Raw genomic sequence first — 19,123 nt, forward strand, 5'->3', positions numbered from 1 at the left:
ATGAATGCCGGAGTATATAAATTGTCATCAAAAAGAGATGGTGTCTATGAAGGCCAAAATACGTTATATTTAAAATGATGCAAGTATTTATAATATAAAGCAATGAGTTTTATTTTGATAAAATGGCAGTATGAATTGATGATATTCCCTTATTTTCCATATTGTTGTTGAATTTAAAATAAAAAATAATTGTTATGTATGCATTTTAATCATTTTTGACTTTTTAAAATCGGATTATGGAGCAATGAACGCAATAGACATTGCATAGAATGTAGAGTTAGAGAGCAATAGGTGCGCAACACTTAGTCAACATATTCTAGTTTTGGGCATAATTTTATTAAATGAATGAAGTCTTGCGAGTATCATAAAAACAAGCGTCATCCAACGTATAAATGTATGTTTCCTGTTCCGAAACCTTTTCTAATATTGATAAAAAAAAACCACTAGGTAATAGTAAATCATCTATTTAGCGCATTTTTACTGTTCAATAAAATTACATCGGGTCTGTATGAACGTCTAAATTAAATAAATATTGTTGTGATAAGTTGTATCAAATATAAGTAGCAATTTAAGATAATTCATAAAATATATGGAAGAATGTGGCGAAAAAATGATTCATTAAACAAATATGATAAAAAAAACTGTAGGCCATCTTAAAGAAAGTGTTTCCTCTTTCGACCGAGCAAAGGAATGAAAATATAGAGCAATCTTGTGTTGAACTTCTCCTTTTTATCATAATCAATAAAATATTGTCAATATAATTTCAATAAAACTCTATAAAAAACACATTCATTAATGTAAATAAGTGACAGAAAGCACACCATGTCAAATATATACATGTAATCCACGTTTTATATTTTTCTTTAAAGTTATACGATTTTTACCATAAATTGCGATATTTTTTTTTTCAATGAAAGACCAGTTCCAGCGGGTTTCGCTCTTGAGGCTTGCACTTCAGTAGCCAAGTTGAACACTTTATGTGATTGTGCTATCAAATCAGTGGGAGAAATTAATAAAATCATACAAAGTACATCAAGTTAACTTAATTTTTGATTTTGAATAAAGTACATGAAGTTAACAATCTCTATTCCTGAAATTTAGATTTTACTCCTGCTCAAAGAATCGAGTTACTCAAGGCAATGTGTACACTACAAACTTGGGTAAAAGTACAAAATATTTTTCTATATGTATAATACATGTATATTACCGCTCCGTGTTCGTTGATTTAAACTGAGTATAAACAAATGGGTTTGATATGCATATGAAGTTCATATCATTATTATATATGTCAAATATTTAACTTCTCATTTGTCTTAAAATTGTTATTAAGAAAACAAAATTGTATAAATTAAATTTCACTTCGTTTTCTTTAAAAGGAGCACTTCGATACCTTTTTTCCCAATCATCTTTTGATATACGACACTATTCAACCGATATTCTTATATAACTTTTGTCCTTTTTTGAGAAATGTAGTTTTTTCAAGTGCTTCTTTAAACTGTCCTTTCTAGTGAAACAACAACCACATTTAGCGCAGCTGTATGGCTTTTCTACGAAATGACTCAACACATGCCGGCGGAAGTTGCACGTGTGTTTCACCCCAACACCACATATCGGACACTGGTTTCTGTTCTCCGAGTGTTTCGCAAAGATATGATTTTGATACACTTTGGTAGAGTAGAAACATAAGTTACAATAGGTACAGTGTTGGATGCTCCCTTGGTAGCGTTCATCTAGTTGTAAATGGTTTGACAGCTCTTCTAGTTGACTGAACATCTGTTGGCAATACCTGCACTGTAGTCCCCGGGTTATTGCAATTACTGAAAGTTAAAAGGAGTGTGTTCTCAACGAATATCGTCATAATTACCAAAAAAGAAGCCATGCCAAAGCTAAGATCGAAGTGGCAATGCAAAGTTTATTTTTAGAAGGGGGTTGTTGTTGTTGTTAATGCTCTGTTGTTTTTGTTATTTTTCTTTCAAAAAAACATAATTTTATAACGAATAGAAAATGTTGAACTAACACAACATTATGCATAAAGCTGCATAATTAGTAAACAAAGTATTCAAATGTAGAAATATTTGCAAAATTCTCAAAACATTTAACATGAATATGAATACATTCTAAATGTTTGAAATCATTCTGAAAATCGTTACATGCATGTACATATTAAACATAAACAGTTGTATATTTGATAAAAAGCATTTACGAAATCTTTTTGAAATTTCAAATTAAAGCACACATATTTCGATCTATAGTTTATGTATATTATTTCCAAGAAGCTGATGTGTCAATTTTTACAGACGGTATAACATATGCTTGGACTTAAATGAGTACATATGTGCAAATTCTAGATATATTTTTTTATTGAATATCACAAATGTATTCTCATGAAATGTATTCTCAAGCACGTTGCATCAGGGGGGCAGGGGAGGGGGGGGGGGCTGCCCCTCCCCCCCCCCCCCCCAACTTTTTTGCACAGCAAAGATTTTTCTGAAATTTATATACAAGAAATTTAATTAAGATGGAGTTGAATTGAAAATAAGGAAATAATAAGTGAAATTGGAGTTAAAGGTATATTACTACCCCTACCCCCCCCCCCCCCCCCCCCAACGGATTAGAATTTTCAGAAATTTAGAAAGTAGCTTTTTCCCTTCTTTTTTTTTTTATATTTCATTTTATTTATTTTTTTTTTGCTTGTCAAGATGTTTTGGATGAATCTGCCCCCCCCCCCCCACTTTCAAAAACGATGCTATGTGCCTGATTCTTCCTGTGACATTGCGTCCATGTAAGGCAGGAATCCACACACGAAGACTTCCAAGTTGAGGTAAGTTTTGTTTAATATTCCAAAAAGATAGTGTTCCAAAAAGCATACAATGTCGTGTCCGTTTAAATTTACACGTAGCTTATCACCCAAATAAAATAAATCTCCTCTGAATAAATAGAATAATGAACAGGAGAGCGAATGAATAATTATAAGCTGTTTTTAGTTTGTGTCTAAAACTTAAAAAAAAAAGAATGAGTGCCGTCAATAGTATATTTTGATATTTAGAGCAGTTTTTTTATGGTTTTGTTTTCGGGGGGGGGGGGGGGGGGGGGTTTCTCTTAAAAAGACGAACTACCTTTCAACGTTGAGCGCATTTTCGTTCATGACTCTTCATCTTGTCTTTCCTTTTGAAATCTTTCCCGCAATTACCGCACTTGTAGGGTTTTTCCGGAAAGTGGCTGGCAATATGCCGGAAATAGTTGCATTTGTTTTTTACTATTGTTCCACAGATGAGACATTCCGACCTATTATTTGGGTGTTTCGAGATGACGTGATCAAGGAATTCAGAGGCTGAGTCAATGGTCACTTGACACTCCGTGCAGATTTTAAAACTTTCGTTAGAGTGCTTTTCCAGTGACATGTGGCAAATAAAATCCGTCTTCGAACTGAACGTTTTCTCGCAGAGTTTACAACGAAGCCAATTTTCCGAATTGTGCTCTACAAATTCAAATAACTGTATTATTTAGAAGGTTTTTTTTCAAAGTACAAAACATAGATGTATTATTTAAAGGAAGTGAACATGAAAAAATTATCAAGGGCTTAAATTTGTCTGTTTGATGTGTATAATGATATCTGAAAACCGTTTAGACAGAGCTTTCCTCAGTAAAAAGATATACCACTTAGAATAACTAATTCTTGCAATCCACGAGCGCTGCCATATTGTTAAAATCATTACCTCCCTGCTGGGTTATCTCTAAGCATCTAAGAGAGGGCAGCACTGATGCTGCCGTCAATGAGACACATTGCATTTTTACACACGTGTAGTAACAGGGATAAAATGCCATCATCAAAATGTGAATGGAAACTTGAAAGGAATGTAAAGAGTTGTCATTTTAAACAGTGTTTATGGAGGAAGATTTTGGATCTCAGAATGATGCATTCCCACCAGCAGTTAATGTGACGTGTAACTAGAATGGAATGTCCGTGGATCAGTGTTATTGTGACCTATTTTTTCTTGCACTCGGGAATATCTTGTTTATGAGTTTGAACATTATGTGTGCTACATAAATGAGCACACAAGGTGCATTGCACAGCATCCTGACTTTTAAAAAGTGTCTTAGTCCTGTTATTCTTCTGACAGCATAAACAGAACCGGCGTACATATCATCAAGATCTTATGTATAAAAAAAAACAAATCAGAAAAATTTCCAGGGCATTTAAATAAAAAGTAACGGTAAGAAACCCCACATGGAAAATGGAATTACTATTTTATATTAATTTAAATTGAAATCTAAAAACAGCATTTTATTTATGTAAACACTGACTGCCACATGCATCTCCGTACAAACATCTGGAATGTGATGGTCTTATATTTCACAAATTAATTTATCTATATTCATTTTTTGTACAAATCATAAATAGTTATCTGAGGTTCATTTATAGACATGTACTAAATCCTTGTCTTCTCATGACAGTACACAAAATTTTTCTTCACATCAAGGCATAATTTTTCTCCTCAACTTTTATCAACTCTGTACATAAACACTGGCCTAGTTCCAACATTGACCCAGTCACCAGCAGCAATGTGGCTTATCTACGTCATAGAACAGATGCATGCTGGGGAATAATGGATTACCTCCATAAACCTTTCACTGAGAGTGTTAAATTGATAAAATCTCTTGATAGACATAAACAAATAGGTAACAGACCTCATTTTTAAGTTTCAAAAGGCTTTTATAATTTATTAAGCAACAATTATTTTTTTCATGTTCACTTCCTTTAATGTAACAATCAATGAGCATATAATGACCCAAATGTTACATCTTGGGCTTTGTAAAAGAATCAAAGTACTGAAGTACTGACGGGAGATGATTTTATCGATTATCATTTATTTTAAAATCATCTTATCTTGCAATTAGTTTCTAGTCTGTATTTGAATTACGCACTTTTTTTATAATATGAATTTTAATTAGACTTTTCAGACAAGAATTTAGAGAAACTCTTTATTTAAATCATGTTGAGTAATATTTAAAGATAGATTATAAACTATGTATTAGTAATCGAAACAATTCTACAAATTGTATGGATTCAAGCACTATTGATATTGAACTCCAGTCTCGTTCAACCAGACGCTCAGTTGTCTCCGTTTATCTCTGACAAGCAAGAGAGCCTCTCTGTTTGTCGGAGATTTACGGAGAGAGCCAAGCGTTTGGTTGAACAAGACTATATTAAACTCTTGCGTAGGAATACATGAGACTACAAAAATATCTAAATTGTTCGTATTATATAAAATCTGACTATTTTCAAAGTGTTTAAGTTTCCTTGAAAAACAATGCTCAGCATTTGTGCCTAGGTCCAAACACTGTTTCACTTTCGGTTTGCCAGAGTAACTGCATAGGAGAGTTGATTAAAATCAACTCCCAAAAACAGACAAACAACATCCTTTTTTATTCCTTGATGAAAAATGACAATAACAAACTGTTAACCATCTCAAAACTCCATAAAACCAATTGCAAATACAAATTCAAAGCAGAGCAACACAGACCTCCAAAAAGATAGAGGTAGGATTAGGTGCCAAGATAAAATTATCAAACCTTTTGTTTAATATACACCTACAAATCAAGACAGTGCTTTACGAATCTACGCATGAAACATTATGCGATGAAATTAATTTAAAAACATTTTGAAGATTTTTAAATAATACAAATCATTAAGGAAAAAAAACAACTACATGTAAATTCATATTTGAAAAATTAAGGTATCTCACACCTCACGTTTTGGTTTCATCGCGCAGATGATCATTATATTTTAAATTGATATGATTTTATTAATTTCATCATCACAGAAAGATTATCATATCATAATTACACAACATTCATAAATAAAATCAATTTAAATTGAAAAAACAAACAAGTTTTGGGGAAACTATTTTTTTTCTTGCGGATGGTTTTTAGAACAAAAAGACAGAAAGAAACAATTTTATGAATGTTCAATATACTTTTATTTTTATTTTACTTTATTTATTATTCACATTTTTAACATATGATAGGTTTGTGACATGTTCTATAGGTCCTGAGTGAAATGTACCAAGTTAAATTATGAGAGAGTGATAGACGTTTAGCATAAATCATGCAAATGTATAGAAATGTCTGAATTTTTTTAAGCCAAATTTTGCGAGAATTTTACCTTTAATTTGATGCCATATATCTAAAATTTGACATCATTGACCCCTATCATGTGAAAATGATACTGAATACATATCTGGACAAACTGGATTAATCGTATAAAATTCTTAATATTCAAAATATTTTATTTCCCATGAAATTTTAACTATTATGAAAATTGTCTATTCTAAGTGCAAAAAGGTCACAAAATTTTTTTGGAGCTTCGTACAATTTTTTCCTAACCCCTTTCAGCGCGACCATTGTGCATAATTAAAAACAATATAAGAAGAAATAAGTTTGCCGAGTCAAAAATTCTGACAACAAATCCTTATCAAGCTGAAATGGCATTTTGGGTGCAAAAAGGTCAAATTAAATTGGCCATAACTCAGAGGGATGAACACTGACCTCCCATTATCTTTATATATTTTAAGTATGTTTTGTCTACAGGTTTTAATGGTATACTTTTCAAGAAATTCTTGATACAAAAAATTGAGGAGTGGGATACCTGAAGATGACCTTCTAAGCGGTCCTTTCTTGTTTAACTGCTTTAACGGTGCGAGCAGACAAAACGTATCTCAATAAAGCGACCCGCCACTTGTAGACAAAGTTCTCTTTAAAAATGAAGACCTCTCCACAGCTGCAAATTTTCACTGATATATCTTTCTTTTACAAGTCGGTCGGTGTTTGAGAAAGAATCCACAGGAATGAGGCACAATACTGAATAATTTCAATTATTCAAAAAATAATGAATTTCAATATTGAATACTGAGTAAATGTTATGTATCTTCTCTTCTCCCCTTCATCCCTATGAGGAGAGAAATTCTCGAGAAATATTTACATTTTCTTTTGTTTTTGTCTGTGATAACATTACGAATCAAATTTGAAGCCTAAAACCTAATAATTTCATAAAAGATAAGTGACACAAAATGGGCATATCTTATAGCATAACCGAAAAACGGTATTGCCTGCGCTGCGTAGTTATACATAACATGTGCTTCATGAAAAAATATTGGCTTTAATTTATGTTTTTTGAGAGTGTAGAAATTGGAAGTCATATACAGTTTAAATATAAGTAATAAGGAATAATTCTTTGAATATTATGAGGTGATAATTTTGGTCGACGCGTGGTCAAATCTATCATAACGCCCTTCGGGCTTAATTGGATTTGACCACGCCCCGACCAAAATTATCACCTCATAATACTCAAAGAATGATTCCTTATTCCTTAAATAAAGAAGAAAGGTAAATGGCTTAATCTTAATTCATCAAAAATGGCTACGTAAGATATAAAACAATTATAAAACATGCATTATACTTCGGATTCACTTTACAAAAATGTCATTATTATCTGCATCATACATTGTAGTTTCAACTAGACAGGTGCACTTCAAAATATCATAAGTAGTTTGTTTATGAAACTAGAGGTTAGAGATCAGTAAGTATCATTTTTTTTTCAATTTGTGCATAAAACTGTAATTTAAAAGTTATATGTAGATGAGTTCCAGTTAATAATTTTCAATAAAATTCTTAAAAATAAAATAAACTAAACACGTGGCTTAACACAGAAAATACGACGGCGCGCTACCTTTCAGCGAGGAGCGCATTTTCGCTCATGGCAATTTATCTTTTCTTTCCTATTGAAATCTATTCTGCAATTCCCGCACTGGAAGGTTTTTTTTCCAAAAAATGACTAGCTATATGCCAGAAAAAGATGCCCTCATTTTTTTTATCTTTGTTCCACAGATGAGACATTCGGATCTGCTCTTTGGATTTTTTAAGATGAGCTCATGAAACTCCGATGCTGAATCAATAGTCACTCCATAAAGATTTTTAAAATTTTGTTAGAATGCTTCTTTGAAGTGATTTTTTCTCACAGACTTGACAATGAAGCAATTTTTCAAATAACTGCATTATTTTTATATAAAAATATTTTCGAAGAAAAGGACTTTACATTTAAAGAATAACAATGAGCATTTTATGAAAAAAAACGTAAAAAAAAAATCCTTTTTTATTCCGTAAATAAATTAGAAAACATTTATGTAACGAATATCCATTTATCAAGAAGAAGACATCCCATTCCTTGCACTGAAACAATTTTCGACAAAAATAACTTTTCCTTTTATTTTAAATTCCATAGGAAAACATAGTTTTGTATGATAATGTAAATTCATAGATATTGCAAATATTGGTATTAGAAACTAAGCAAATATAATAGTTTTACTAATGTCACTGTCTGTTACACTTGAGGAGATGATCTTTTAGATGGTCCTTTCTTTTGAAACTGCTTTTACAGTGCGAGCAGACAAAAGGTCTCTCCATCGAGTGACTCGCCACATGTCGACGGAAGTTACACGCGTGCTTCACTACAACACTACAGATGGGGCACTGGTTTTTGGACGCCAAGTGAAACCTTATCAAATGATCTTGGTGCGCTTGGGACGAGTAGAACACTTCACAACAAATTGTGCACAATTCTATAACGTCAATGTAATTTTCATCTACCCGTAGATGTTGGACAAGCTTGCCGAATTGTTCGAACACTCTCTTGCAGAAACGACATTGCAGTCCACATGATGATACGTCTGCAAATTTAAATTGAATCTCACATTAGTATTTAAACAATATGACCACCAATGTTATTGTAACTTTCTGTCTGCACAGTCACTACTGGTATCGTCCTGAGTCTGAGATTTGCAATATCTTAGGTGGAGAGCAAGACCCGTTTGATTCTTGCACATCTCACCACAATTATTACACATGAAAGCAGAGCGATGGGTCATCATATGACGGTTGAGATTGTAATTGTCTTGGAAATAACTCCCACAAATTGAACATTGGGGACAGCTTGTGACAACTCCGTGTTTGACTTGCAAATGATACCGATAAGTTCTCATCAAGAAAAAGACCTCTCCACAGTTGCAGACTTTAACATATCTTTTCTTTTCGACTTCTCTAAGATGTTTTACAAGCGACTCGGCGTTGGAGAAAGAATTGCCGCATTTTTTACACTGGAATGAGGCACAATACTGTTTAAAAGGCGATCTGACTTCTCTTCTCCCCTTCATCCCTATGAAGAGAGAAAATTCTTGAGATAAAAAGAGAAAAGAGAAATCGCTCTAATCTAAATTCAAACATCAAAGACGGTAACGTAATGGTTTGCGCATTTATCTAACATGCATAAAATCGGATTCTTTTTAAAGAATGATACTATACGCGTTTGCATCGTATTTTTAGTAAGTGTAAGACATTCCTTAATGACAGGAGCACTTAAAATAAGACAAGGCGTTTGAGATTGTAATTTTCTTGAGGTACTCAATCCATATTAGGACATAAATTTCTAACCCTGAATATATATCATATATTTTATAGTCTGATATTCATTCGAAGCATTTTTGAATAGAAAAGGATTTACCAAGAGAACATTTTTAAAAAATGTTATTTCCTGAGGGATAATTAATAAATGAAGATGACATTAAGGTCTATGGTGACAAGCAAATTTTTGAAAATGAAAAAAATAAATACTACGAATATCAGTACATTTAGTGGAGAGATGAATTTATTGTGTAAACAATATATACAATGAAGCAACATAAAAGAAATTATGAGAACAGCTTTGTACAAAATATACAAAAGTACTAAGGAGTGTACATACAACTCGAAATACAGCAAAGATAACAATGAGAAGTTAAGAGCTACGAGTTCGGAAAACTATCACTCTTTTACTTTGTCATGAGTTCTCATATGTTTCCTCAAAAAGCTAGCACCTTGACAAAATCGTCCACAAATTTGACAGCGAAAGTTACTTTTGTTGGTATTGTGGTTCATCAACATGTGATACTTATGGCCGTTAGCAGACCTGAAATATTTGCCACAGACTCGACACACACGGCAAACATTAAGTCTCTCCACTGCTTGAAGGTGTTGCACTAAGTCTAGCTCACAGTCAAACCATTCACTGCAATGCTTACAATAGAAAGAACTCGCTTTATTGGAGGTGATAGGCATGCCTATCGGAAAAACAGAGGCCTCCTGAGTAACAACAACCAAGGAACTATGGGTACCTACCAATAGAAAAACCAGTGTTAGTACCCAACACTATATCATAATGGAATTTAAAAATAACCCACCAGGACAAAATCACGATATCATTCGCCTGAGCCAGAATACCAACGGTAACACAGGCATTTAAAAATCGAAATGAAAAATAATTTTTATGGAAACATTACAGTGTAATGCAATTAAGGTTAATTTTCAAATCATTCCTATGCAAATTTGGATTCCATTTACTTTATTAATTTATGTATAATATTTACCAATGTGATTCTGCATTGTATATTTGTCTTGACAACTTCATTCAACAAAGCTTATTTCATTGCACCATCTTATTTGCATATTGATTTCAGTTTTCTAGCCTTCATGTTGTTCAAAACGAGTAGTAGACTAGTTAATATAAATCAATTTTAACCCCAGGAAAGTCGCTTGCAGAGTCTTGATGTCATACCAAAAACAGAATAATTTTTTTTTCGACAGAATGCTTCTATAACTTTTTAAGCTGTAGCCCATTATCGTTCTTTATCAGATATTTTTATGTAAACAGTTTTGTTCACTTTGAACTCCTGTTCCCTTTTATTTGTTGGGGTTAGGGTTAAGCAATCTTGAAAATGCTTATTCAAAAGTGTCAATAAAAATGAAATAGTTCTTTTAAAATATTTTAAAGACAAGACCTAATTTAAATAATTTCCATTACATCATCAACTTCTTTGGAAAAATTGGGAATTTTGGTTGAATTAAAGTTTGTGAAAACCCTGAAGACACCAAGTAATAGCAAATTGTTTGCTTCAGCATCAGGTTAAAAAAACATATCATGATCAAGCGCAATACATGGAATGAAAATGATGTTAATCAAGAAACAAAAAAGCTGCTTAAATATGTGCAGCCATGCACATTGATATGCCAGTTTCACTACGTTTTCTATAAATCAAAGTTTTTTGGTTGAGTACTTGAGTACGTGAAAAAAAACTGTTTGAAACCACCCACATGTAATATTTATGCTAAATAAAACCTTATATTTTCAGTTTATCACTTCTTTATAATGAATAAATTTTCTTTTGGCACAAGGAAATAAAGCAAAAAAATTATTTATTGAGTTTTGAGAAGCACTCAGTTTTATAAAGCTATGGGATTGGTTTAGTTATACAGTCTGTTTCAATTCTGAAGGATGTGGTCCTTACTTCCATTGTCGATGTATCTAATCATTGGCTTTTTCAGCAGAACCTTTTGAATTTCTTGGTACTGATTGGGCTGGACGTCTCAAGATTTCATTTACCCTGTTTACAATATCTTTCCAATCTCCCTCTGAAGAGATTTCAGAATACATTGCTGTAATATATCGTCTCATGTATGATTTCCTTTGACGGTCCAATTCATTTTTCTTCAGCTTTCCACCACCAAAGAAAGAGTACTTAAATCTCAACCCACTAGGTCCAAACAGCTCTGGAAACAACTTCTTTATTATATTTCCTGCAAAAACTGCTGCATTCTTTGAGCCTGCTTTTAGCTCTCTAAGAGTTGCATAGGAAATTCTGTAGGTCTTTGGAATATCAGAAAAACTGTCTTTGGTCTTAGTTGCTGCTTGTACTTTACAAGATTCTGCTGCCATAGCAATGAAACTTTCCATTTCAGTGGGAGTTGTTTTTCTGTTTTCTTTGGTGAGTTCTTTGCCTAATGATACTGATTCATTAGTGTTGCTTTCTCTAATTGCCGTTTCATTTCCCAGTACTATAGTCTCTTCTCCTTCCATTTCAGGTTCATCACTTAAACCTGGTGTCATGTTTATTAACAATTTTTCTATAGTATTGGAACTGTCAACAAGCTCTTCAACCATATACTGTATAGAAGCACTGCTTTCACATAGCTGGGAAAATCTGTTGTTGAGACCATTCATACTAGATGATAGCTTTCTTATTTCATTATCAGCATCAATATAACTTCTGTTTTGTCCCTTAGACTCACAGCTCTGCTTGCATGCCTGATTCCCCTCTTTTCTTTTCTCTTGAGTGGTGTGTCTTGTTGATCGATATGCAGGGTCTAAAGCACAACAAATTCCCTTGGTAGATGACATACTTAGAAATGATAAGGATCATAATTGGCTTAGGAATTTTGAATTTTAATATTGAAGCAGTACTCTTTGTAAGTCTTCCTGCTCAAACTTATTTGATATTAATTCACACTTCAAAAAAGAGGGTCAACAGGTATACATATATTTTTTTCATCACACTGAGCCTGGTGCAGTAGTAATTGGATAAATACAAATCTGAAGGATTTGATTAAGACAATTTGAACATGTTGAATAATGTTGAATTAATGTAGGTTTTTTTCAATTAAAACAATGTGATCATGGTTATTACATGTAATTCATGATTTTTTATGTATTTGAAGGGTTTTTGAAATCTGTCCACTCAAAAAATTTGAATAAGATGACTGGTTAATTTTGCCAGTGAGAAAGACAGTATGTACGATGTTAAAAACAGAAAGACTTTTCATACTCAAAACCAATTTCACTTGGTAATGATCAATCATAGGAATTCCCAAATAATTTGTTAAATGCTTAAAATTTTTCAAACAAAATAGGCTTCCTAAACTATGTGAATGCCAAACAATATTTGGCAAACACATTGTGACATATCAATGCCAATGGAGTAAAAGCTAGGTCACAAAATAAAGTTACATGTAAATACACATAGAAATGTAAATAATTTGGTTCTCTGTGTACCAATCAAAAGAATTGAATGAAAACTGATTTAAAATGTTCACAGACTGATCAACCTTAACTGAAAGTCACTCCTAATGAGTGAGAAAAAGGATTCCAAGAACATCCAATGGACTCTGATCATTATGTTTGTCCTCGCAGTTACACAGAAAGTCAGGGACAACTATTTAAGTTTTATATATGTACTACAATACACAAATTAACCTTGAAGTCACCGGTACTTGAAATATGTGAATACGTGGAGGTTGAACTATTGCTGTACCACATTAATTTATGAACATCCTCATGATTTTATAATCATGAATTTTCAAATTGCATCAAAACAGAAAATTATTATATAATAGTGCTGCTACTTTTAATATACTATATAAACATGTAGTGCATAACCTATGATATATAAAACACTTTAGTTTGAAATCAAGATGAATGACTGAATATTATCTGTCATTCTGAAGTTACAAACATCACTGTTTCAATAATAGCAGGAAAGTTGCTGCAAACACAACCACTATCTTCTGTAGATATCAAGTCATGGTCTGTTTTGATTTATTTTCAAATTATATTAACAATATCCTTCATTTACAGGTTCAAGTAATTGTAGTACCTATTCATACAAAAAGGCAAATACCTTGCAATGTTACTATTATGTTTTCTAGACAAAACACTCCAGCTTGTTAATACATGGTGTTATATAAGGTCACCACAGGACATATGATAAAGAACACATCTGATTGATATGAACAGAACACATTTGAATATATAGAATAGTTTAACCCTTTGACCTTTCACATCTATACATGTAGGTATCATTAATGTCTTAGGGGTGTATCAAGTTTGAGGTCTGACAAGCAAAGGATTCCCAAGAAATTAAGTGGATGATATCATCTTCTGCCAAGAGTAGTTTGACCTTTGACCTTCTGATATAAGAACCAATAGTTACCATTGTTTTTGTGGTACAGTGGAACGTGTGGGTTAAGTTTGTTGTCTGTAAAGCAAAGGATTCTCAAAATATTGGGCAGGAATCTCTTGATATAAAGTCAATGACCAGAGTATTTTGACATTTCAACCTTTGTTCTTGTGACCTTACAACAAAAGAAGTCATTTACATGTCCTCAAGATGGGGCATAAATGTACAAAATTAGATGTCTGTACATAAAGCAAAGGGTTTCTCAAAATATTGAGCAGAAATCTCTTGATCTAAAGTCAATGACCAGAGTATTTTGACACTTCAACTTTTGTTCTTGTGACCTTGCAACAAATATGTAATTTATATGTCCTCAATATGGGGTATGAATGTACAAAATTTTATTTCTGTTAAGGTTGTACAGGACACCTCTATATTGTGACGTATTTCCTATTGAAATCAACAAAATAAAATCAAGTTTAATTTTATTACTTAGTCTATTTTCTTTCCAAAAATTGTTACTGCACACCCTGGCACAATGGTTTAGAGCGTAAACTACTAAGTAAATGTAATCTCTATGTCATAAGTTCGAATCCTGCTGGGGCTTTTACATTTTTTAACTATTCTAAAAATTTTAAAACATTTTGTGGTCAAAAACTTTAAAAATTGAAAATTCTAAACTGGTGAAAGTATTTTGTTTATTAATGATTAACTTTTATCCAAGTTAATATCGACAATTATGTATAATACCACCTTGAGCAAAGATCTTAATACCATGTTTTGATCAGAGAATACTGGTAACATAACAGAAATGGGGTCAATTACATTCAAAAGTAATCATTAAATTACAATCACTTGCTTTAAACCTTCAATTAAATTACTTTTACCTTAACAAGGATTTTCTAATGTAATTAATTAAATTACAATTACTTTGCAAGTGTAATTAATTCAATTACACATTACATTTAAGAAAAATACATATATTGAACATAAGCAGATTGACATGAAAGTAATTGAATAGTTATTTGAATTACATGTCTTTTTGAAAGTAATTGATTAATTTACCATTACATGTATTTCAAAAATATGTCAATATTACACATTACTTTCAATTACATCATAATTTATAATTAATTACACTCAATTACCATTACAAATTACCATTACCCCATCCCTGGCTAAACAACAGACTGACCAACCAAATTAATGACAAGTACAGAACAAATGCAACAAGAACATCTTCTTTTGGAATTCATTGATGATTCAGATGGATGAATAGTTTGATCAAAAAATGCTTCTATCATGCTCATCCTTCCTATTAATAATTGTGTATTGTAAATATGTGTATATATATGTGTAAATATGACAGAAAATAAATTCAAATATGTTTTCAGGTTTGATGCCCAAGAAACAGACAGTTCTGTAAAATCTTAAACTTAACATCATTTTTAACAAGGATGGAGATTACTGGAAGTGTTTGCAGTAACTTGGTCCTCTCTGTGGAGAGCTATAAATCCTCACCTTGTGATTGGTCATCCATTGAAGAATTAGGCTGTCCATGCTCCATACTCATGCTGTCATCGTTGGATAGATCCGGATCGAATTCTCCAAGGCTATCCCCGCCTGGATCTTGGCTAAAGGAATCATTGGATGGATTCTGGATATAAAGTTCAATGCTTTCTGATTCTGTGGTCTCATCTTCCAACTTCACAATAATGGGCTCTGGAGATGGTGCAGGTCTGCTACATAAAAAGCATTTAATAATCAAAATATAAATTCTGAAAAGGGCATTAATACTTTTACATTTACCATCACACACCAACTATCAAATGATCAAAAACCAATTTAATTCATTTACCTTTCTAATAAAATCTTCTCAACTGCATGAGGTACAAATAAGTAATTTTGAACATCATGTTTTTAATGTAATTGAATTGTTTACTGAAAAAACATCATAACAAACCTTTGTTCCTCTGCAGACTTATTTGAGCTGACTCTGTTGGTGCTATTTGTATCAGAGTTATGTGTCTTTTCATACAAATTGTGAGCAATATCTGCAGATTTATAACTTGAGCTAGATGGTATGGAAAAAGGCCCATGATCAGATGCTGCTGCCACTGCTGAACCTAAAGCAAATGATCTGTGTATATCTTCTGTTCCTATTCGCTGTTTCTGAACACTTTTTGGTGGACTAGAGCTTAATGGTAATGATCTGACAATGTTTTCTCTGGCAGTGGTTGATGACATGTACTTGTTGGAATCTTCCATATGCCTCACAGTACTTGGTATATGACTATGTCTCTCTGATAAACCCGAGGAGGTCCCCGCCCCCAGAGTGTCACTTCTAGAGTCCTCCATTCTGCCAAATGTATTCTGCTGGTCTCTCCTAATTGACTGTACATCAATGATCTGTATGTCAGAGTTACCTCCCTGCTGATGGGCCACTGACACAGAAGAGCTTGTTTTCAGTGGTGGCAAGTCTGTATTAACAGGCCATCCATCTGGATCTCGAGCTGCTGGTCCAACGTTCACAAGCTCCACACTTTCTTCACTAATGTCAATCACTCCTTCATTCTGACCTCTAGCAGCACCTTGGTCATGTGATCTACTGTAGCTGTCATTCATAGACATGTGATCATCTGGTCGATTTGCTGCAAGACTGGAAAAAGGTTGTGATCTAGGTCGTTTTGAGGCGGGACCTGTCATGTTCACATCATCAAACTGTCTCTTGTTTTGAGAATCTGGAGCCATTTTTTGCAAATCTGTTGTATAGACAAATCGAAAATCGACACTGTCTTGTAAATCAAAGTTGAGTCCTTGGTATGAGCTGTAACCTCTCTTTGCATTCATGCATTTTTGAAAGTCAGAACAACATTTTGTTACACTATCCACATGAAGCATCTTTGCAATTTTCTCCACTTCTCTGCAGTTTTCTTCTGTTAACATCATGTATCCTTCATAGAGATACTGCAAAAAAGTATTCACTGCTGCCTCACTGATGTCGGAATTAAGACGCACCTCTAAATGTGAACCCACGGAAGCGTTCTCTCTGTCTTGTAACATTGGACAGGCAGCAATTAACACCAGTCTATGAGCCTGCAATAAAATAAATAACAAAACATATTCAAATGGAATCAATTACATTCCATGGTGTAATGCAGAACTAGAAACAAAAGTACCAGTACTGAACTGTACAAGTCTCATATGTATGGACTTAAGGACTACATTGCCATGTTACTCTGTTGCAATGATTTATTAAATATTATGCACTTATTTAAAAACCAGCAGAAAATTAACAGAAAATCTTGTCAATACATTATTTACAAACAGAAAATGCACATAAAACTAGGAACAAATGTGCAAAATCTCAGACAAGGCAAGGAATACTACACGTATAATAGTTAAAAAAATTGAATGATTATGTAAACACTGTGCTGGTGCCTATTTATGAGTGGTGTTCAGCTTTAATGTAACAATCATAAGATGGTGTACTTACCTTTGTTTGAATGTTTCCTGTCTTGATGACTGCGTCACACAGCAGCTGGTTTTTCCACATCTGAGCCACCTGCCTCATGATGGAGCTCGAGTAGATCTGGTTCATGTAAACCTTCTGGTAACTCATCCTGGGTTCTGCGGCTTTTCTGCAATATTGACGAAAAAAATGGATTATATGGGATTTTTTTAATATGTGCAGAATTTATTTATCTTATTTATTTTACTTTACACGTCCAAAGAGGTCTATAAATAACATTTCTAAAATTGCAGTCTACTGACAGAGCTACATTTCCATCCTTTTGCCTTAATCTGTTGCACAAGAAATAATGTACATGCAGACCTTTACAATGTGCATTTTCTACATTTTTTTTTTATTTACCAGAAAGTTGAACCCAACTGTTTGGTTAATGCATATATTTTGGTCCTTACACGGCTCAAAGTAGACTTTTGCACAAAGGCAACCTAATTCTAATTTAACTTGATGTATTAAAATTTAGGTAATCAGTTATAAAGCATAACACAGCATTCAGATATTTGCATATTTTCTCTCATTAAGTATACTGTTACGGTAGAAAATATAAGAGAATTGTATTGTAGAAAAGGTTTTATTTTTTGCACGCATGTCTTTTACGTCTAGTGGAAAGAAAAAATGAAGAAAAAAACAATTTCCATCCATCCAATATTGAATAATATCAGTCAAAAATCATACTCATTGTTACAATATTTTCTGGCACTAGTTTTCTTTTACTAATCCTATGATTCTTTAGAGACAAGTCAACTAACTCCAAAATTGAACATTGTTTTGGGGAGATACATCAAACGATAATCTTGTATTAATTTCTTTCCCCCTGGCCTAACAAGATAATTTCACTTTCTTGTTAGGTCTCACAAACTTTCCTTAACATGTTTCAAATTGTCTCATGCAATTTTGCATATATAAAACTTCTTTTGGACAGTCTCTTTTTGTATAAACTAATATATGACTGGGACAACTTTAAGTTCTGCTTTAGATTGAAATCAAAATTGATTTCATTATGATTATTTTGTGGCAAAAAATTTACAGGGCATTGGATTTAATGTTCTATTGTGTACTTTGCAGCCTTTAAAAAGTTACATTAAGAATTAGTAAAACTTGTCTGCATGTATGCAGTTTCAATCAGATTAGGAATGAATTATCCATTTTGATAAGACATTTAAAATTATAAAAGGCTCATTCATAAAAATAAACAGGAATGTAATATAAATAATCATAAAGTAAAAGTTCATGACAAGCCCCCATGGCCATGTTTTTCGCTGTTCAGTACAGCATGTACAGGGTAGCGTAAACATGGCGAATGCCTAAACCTCTAATAAGATATGTACATAAAAGTTCTAATGCATAATTTCTAATACCTTCAATGACAATTAAAATGATCAATTCTACAGTCCGAGAAACACTAATTTGGTTTTCAACTAGTTTCCTGGACAGACCGGATACCATTAAATAGTAATTTTAAAACAAATACCGGTATGATTTTTTCCGGAATTTTAATTCTTTACAAGAAAAACTTGTTTGGGAAATTACTCTTCGCATTAGAAGATCCAGGAAATTGTTCGGGGAAGGTTCCAAATGATAATCGCTGAGGTCTATTTTCGGTTATATTACTGTGTGAATTTAATGCCGAAATCTTGGCAGAAAAAGAGGATAAACCCTAAATCCTAATTCAGAAGGGGCCGGGGGGGGGGGGGGGTCTAAACGTATATGTAGTTGTAGAAAGCTACTGTCAATGTTCATTGTTTCTGAAATAAAGCACGTAGTGGTGAAATTAAAT

The 19,123-nt window shown here is 32.9% G+C and overlaps 1 protein-coding gene across 7 annotated transcripts; it reads right to left on the bottom strand.

The window, feature by feature from the left end:
- Positions 1-453: 453 nt before the first annotated feature.
- LOC105325140 (myoneurin) lies at positions 454-18,791 on the bottom strand. Of its 7 annotated transcripts, none has more exons than XM_034482721.2 (6): positions 18,705-18,791; positions 17,314-17,458; positions 15,781-16,913; positions 15,339-15,559; positions 3,117-3,478; positions 1,680-1,817 (listed from the first exon to the last, which is right to left on the bottom strand). In XM_034482721.2, the coding sequence occupies exons 2-5, from the start codon at positions 17,437-17,439 to the stop codon at positions 3,120-3,122; spliced, it is 1,839 nt and encodes a 612-aa protein (XP_034338612.2). In that variant the 5' UTR covers positions 17,440-17,458; positions 18,705-18,791; the 3' UTR covers positions 1,680-1,817; positions 3,117-3,119. The 7 variants fall into 7 exon arrangements, with proteins under 7 accessions (XP_034338609.2, XP_034338612.2, XP_034338616.2 ...); XM_066084136.1 differs by lacking the exons at positions 1,680-1,817; positions 3,117-3,478 and adding exons at positions 10,067-10,205; positions 11,376-12,231 and having other exon boundaries at positions 15,339-15,556; XM_034482691.2 differs by lacking the exons at positions 1,680-1,817; positions 3,117-3,478 and adding exons at positions 10,067-10,205; positions 11,376-12,231.
- Between the last annotated feature and the right edge of the window lie 332 nt (positions 18,792-19,123).

Source organism: Magallana gigas, chromosome 5 (genome assembly GCF_963853765.1).
Source record: "Magallana gigas chromosome 5, xbMagGiga1.1, whole genome shotgun sequence".
Lineage (NCBI taxonomy): Eukaryota > Metazoa > Mollusca > Bivalvia > Ostreida > Ostreidae > Magallana > Magallana gigas.

Coding starts and splice junctions, on each gene's coding strand:
- LOC105325140 (XM_034482691.2), bottom strand. CDS start 17,439: ATGAGTTACCAGAAGGTTTACATGAACCAGATCTACTCGAGCTCCATC. Junction 16,914..17,313: donor CAGGAAACATTCAAACAAAG/GTAAGTACACCA, acceptor ATTTTATTGCAG/GCTCATAGACTGGTGTTAAT. Junction 15,560..15,780: donor AAGTCTGCAGAGGAACAAAG/GTTTGTTATGAT, acceptor CTTTTTATGTAG/CAGACCTGCACCATCTCCAG.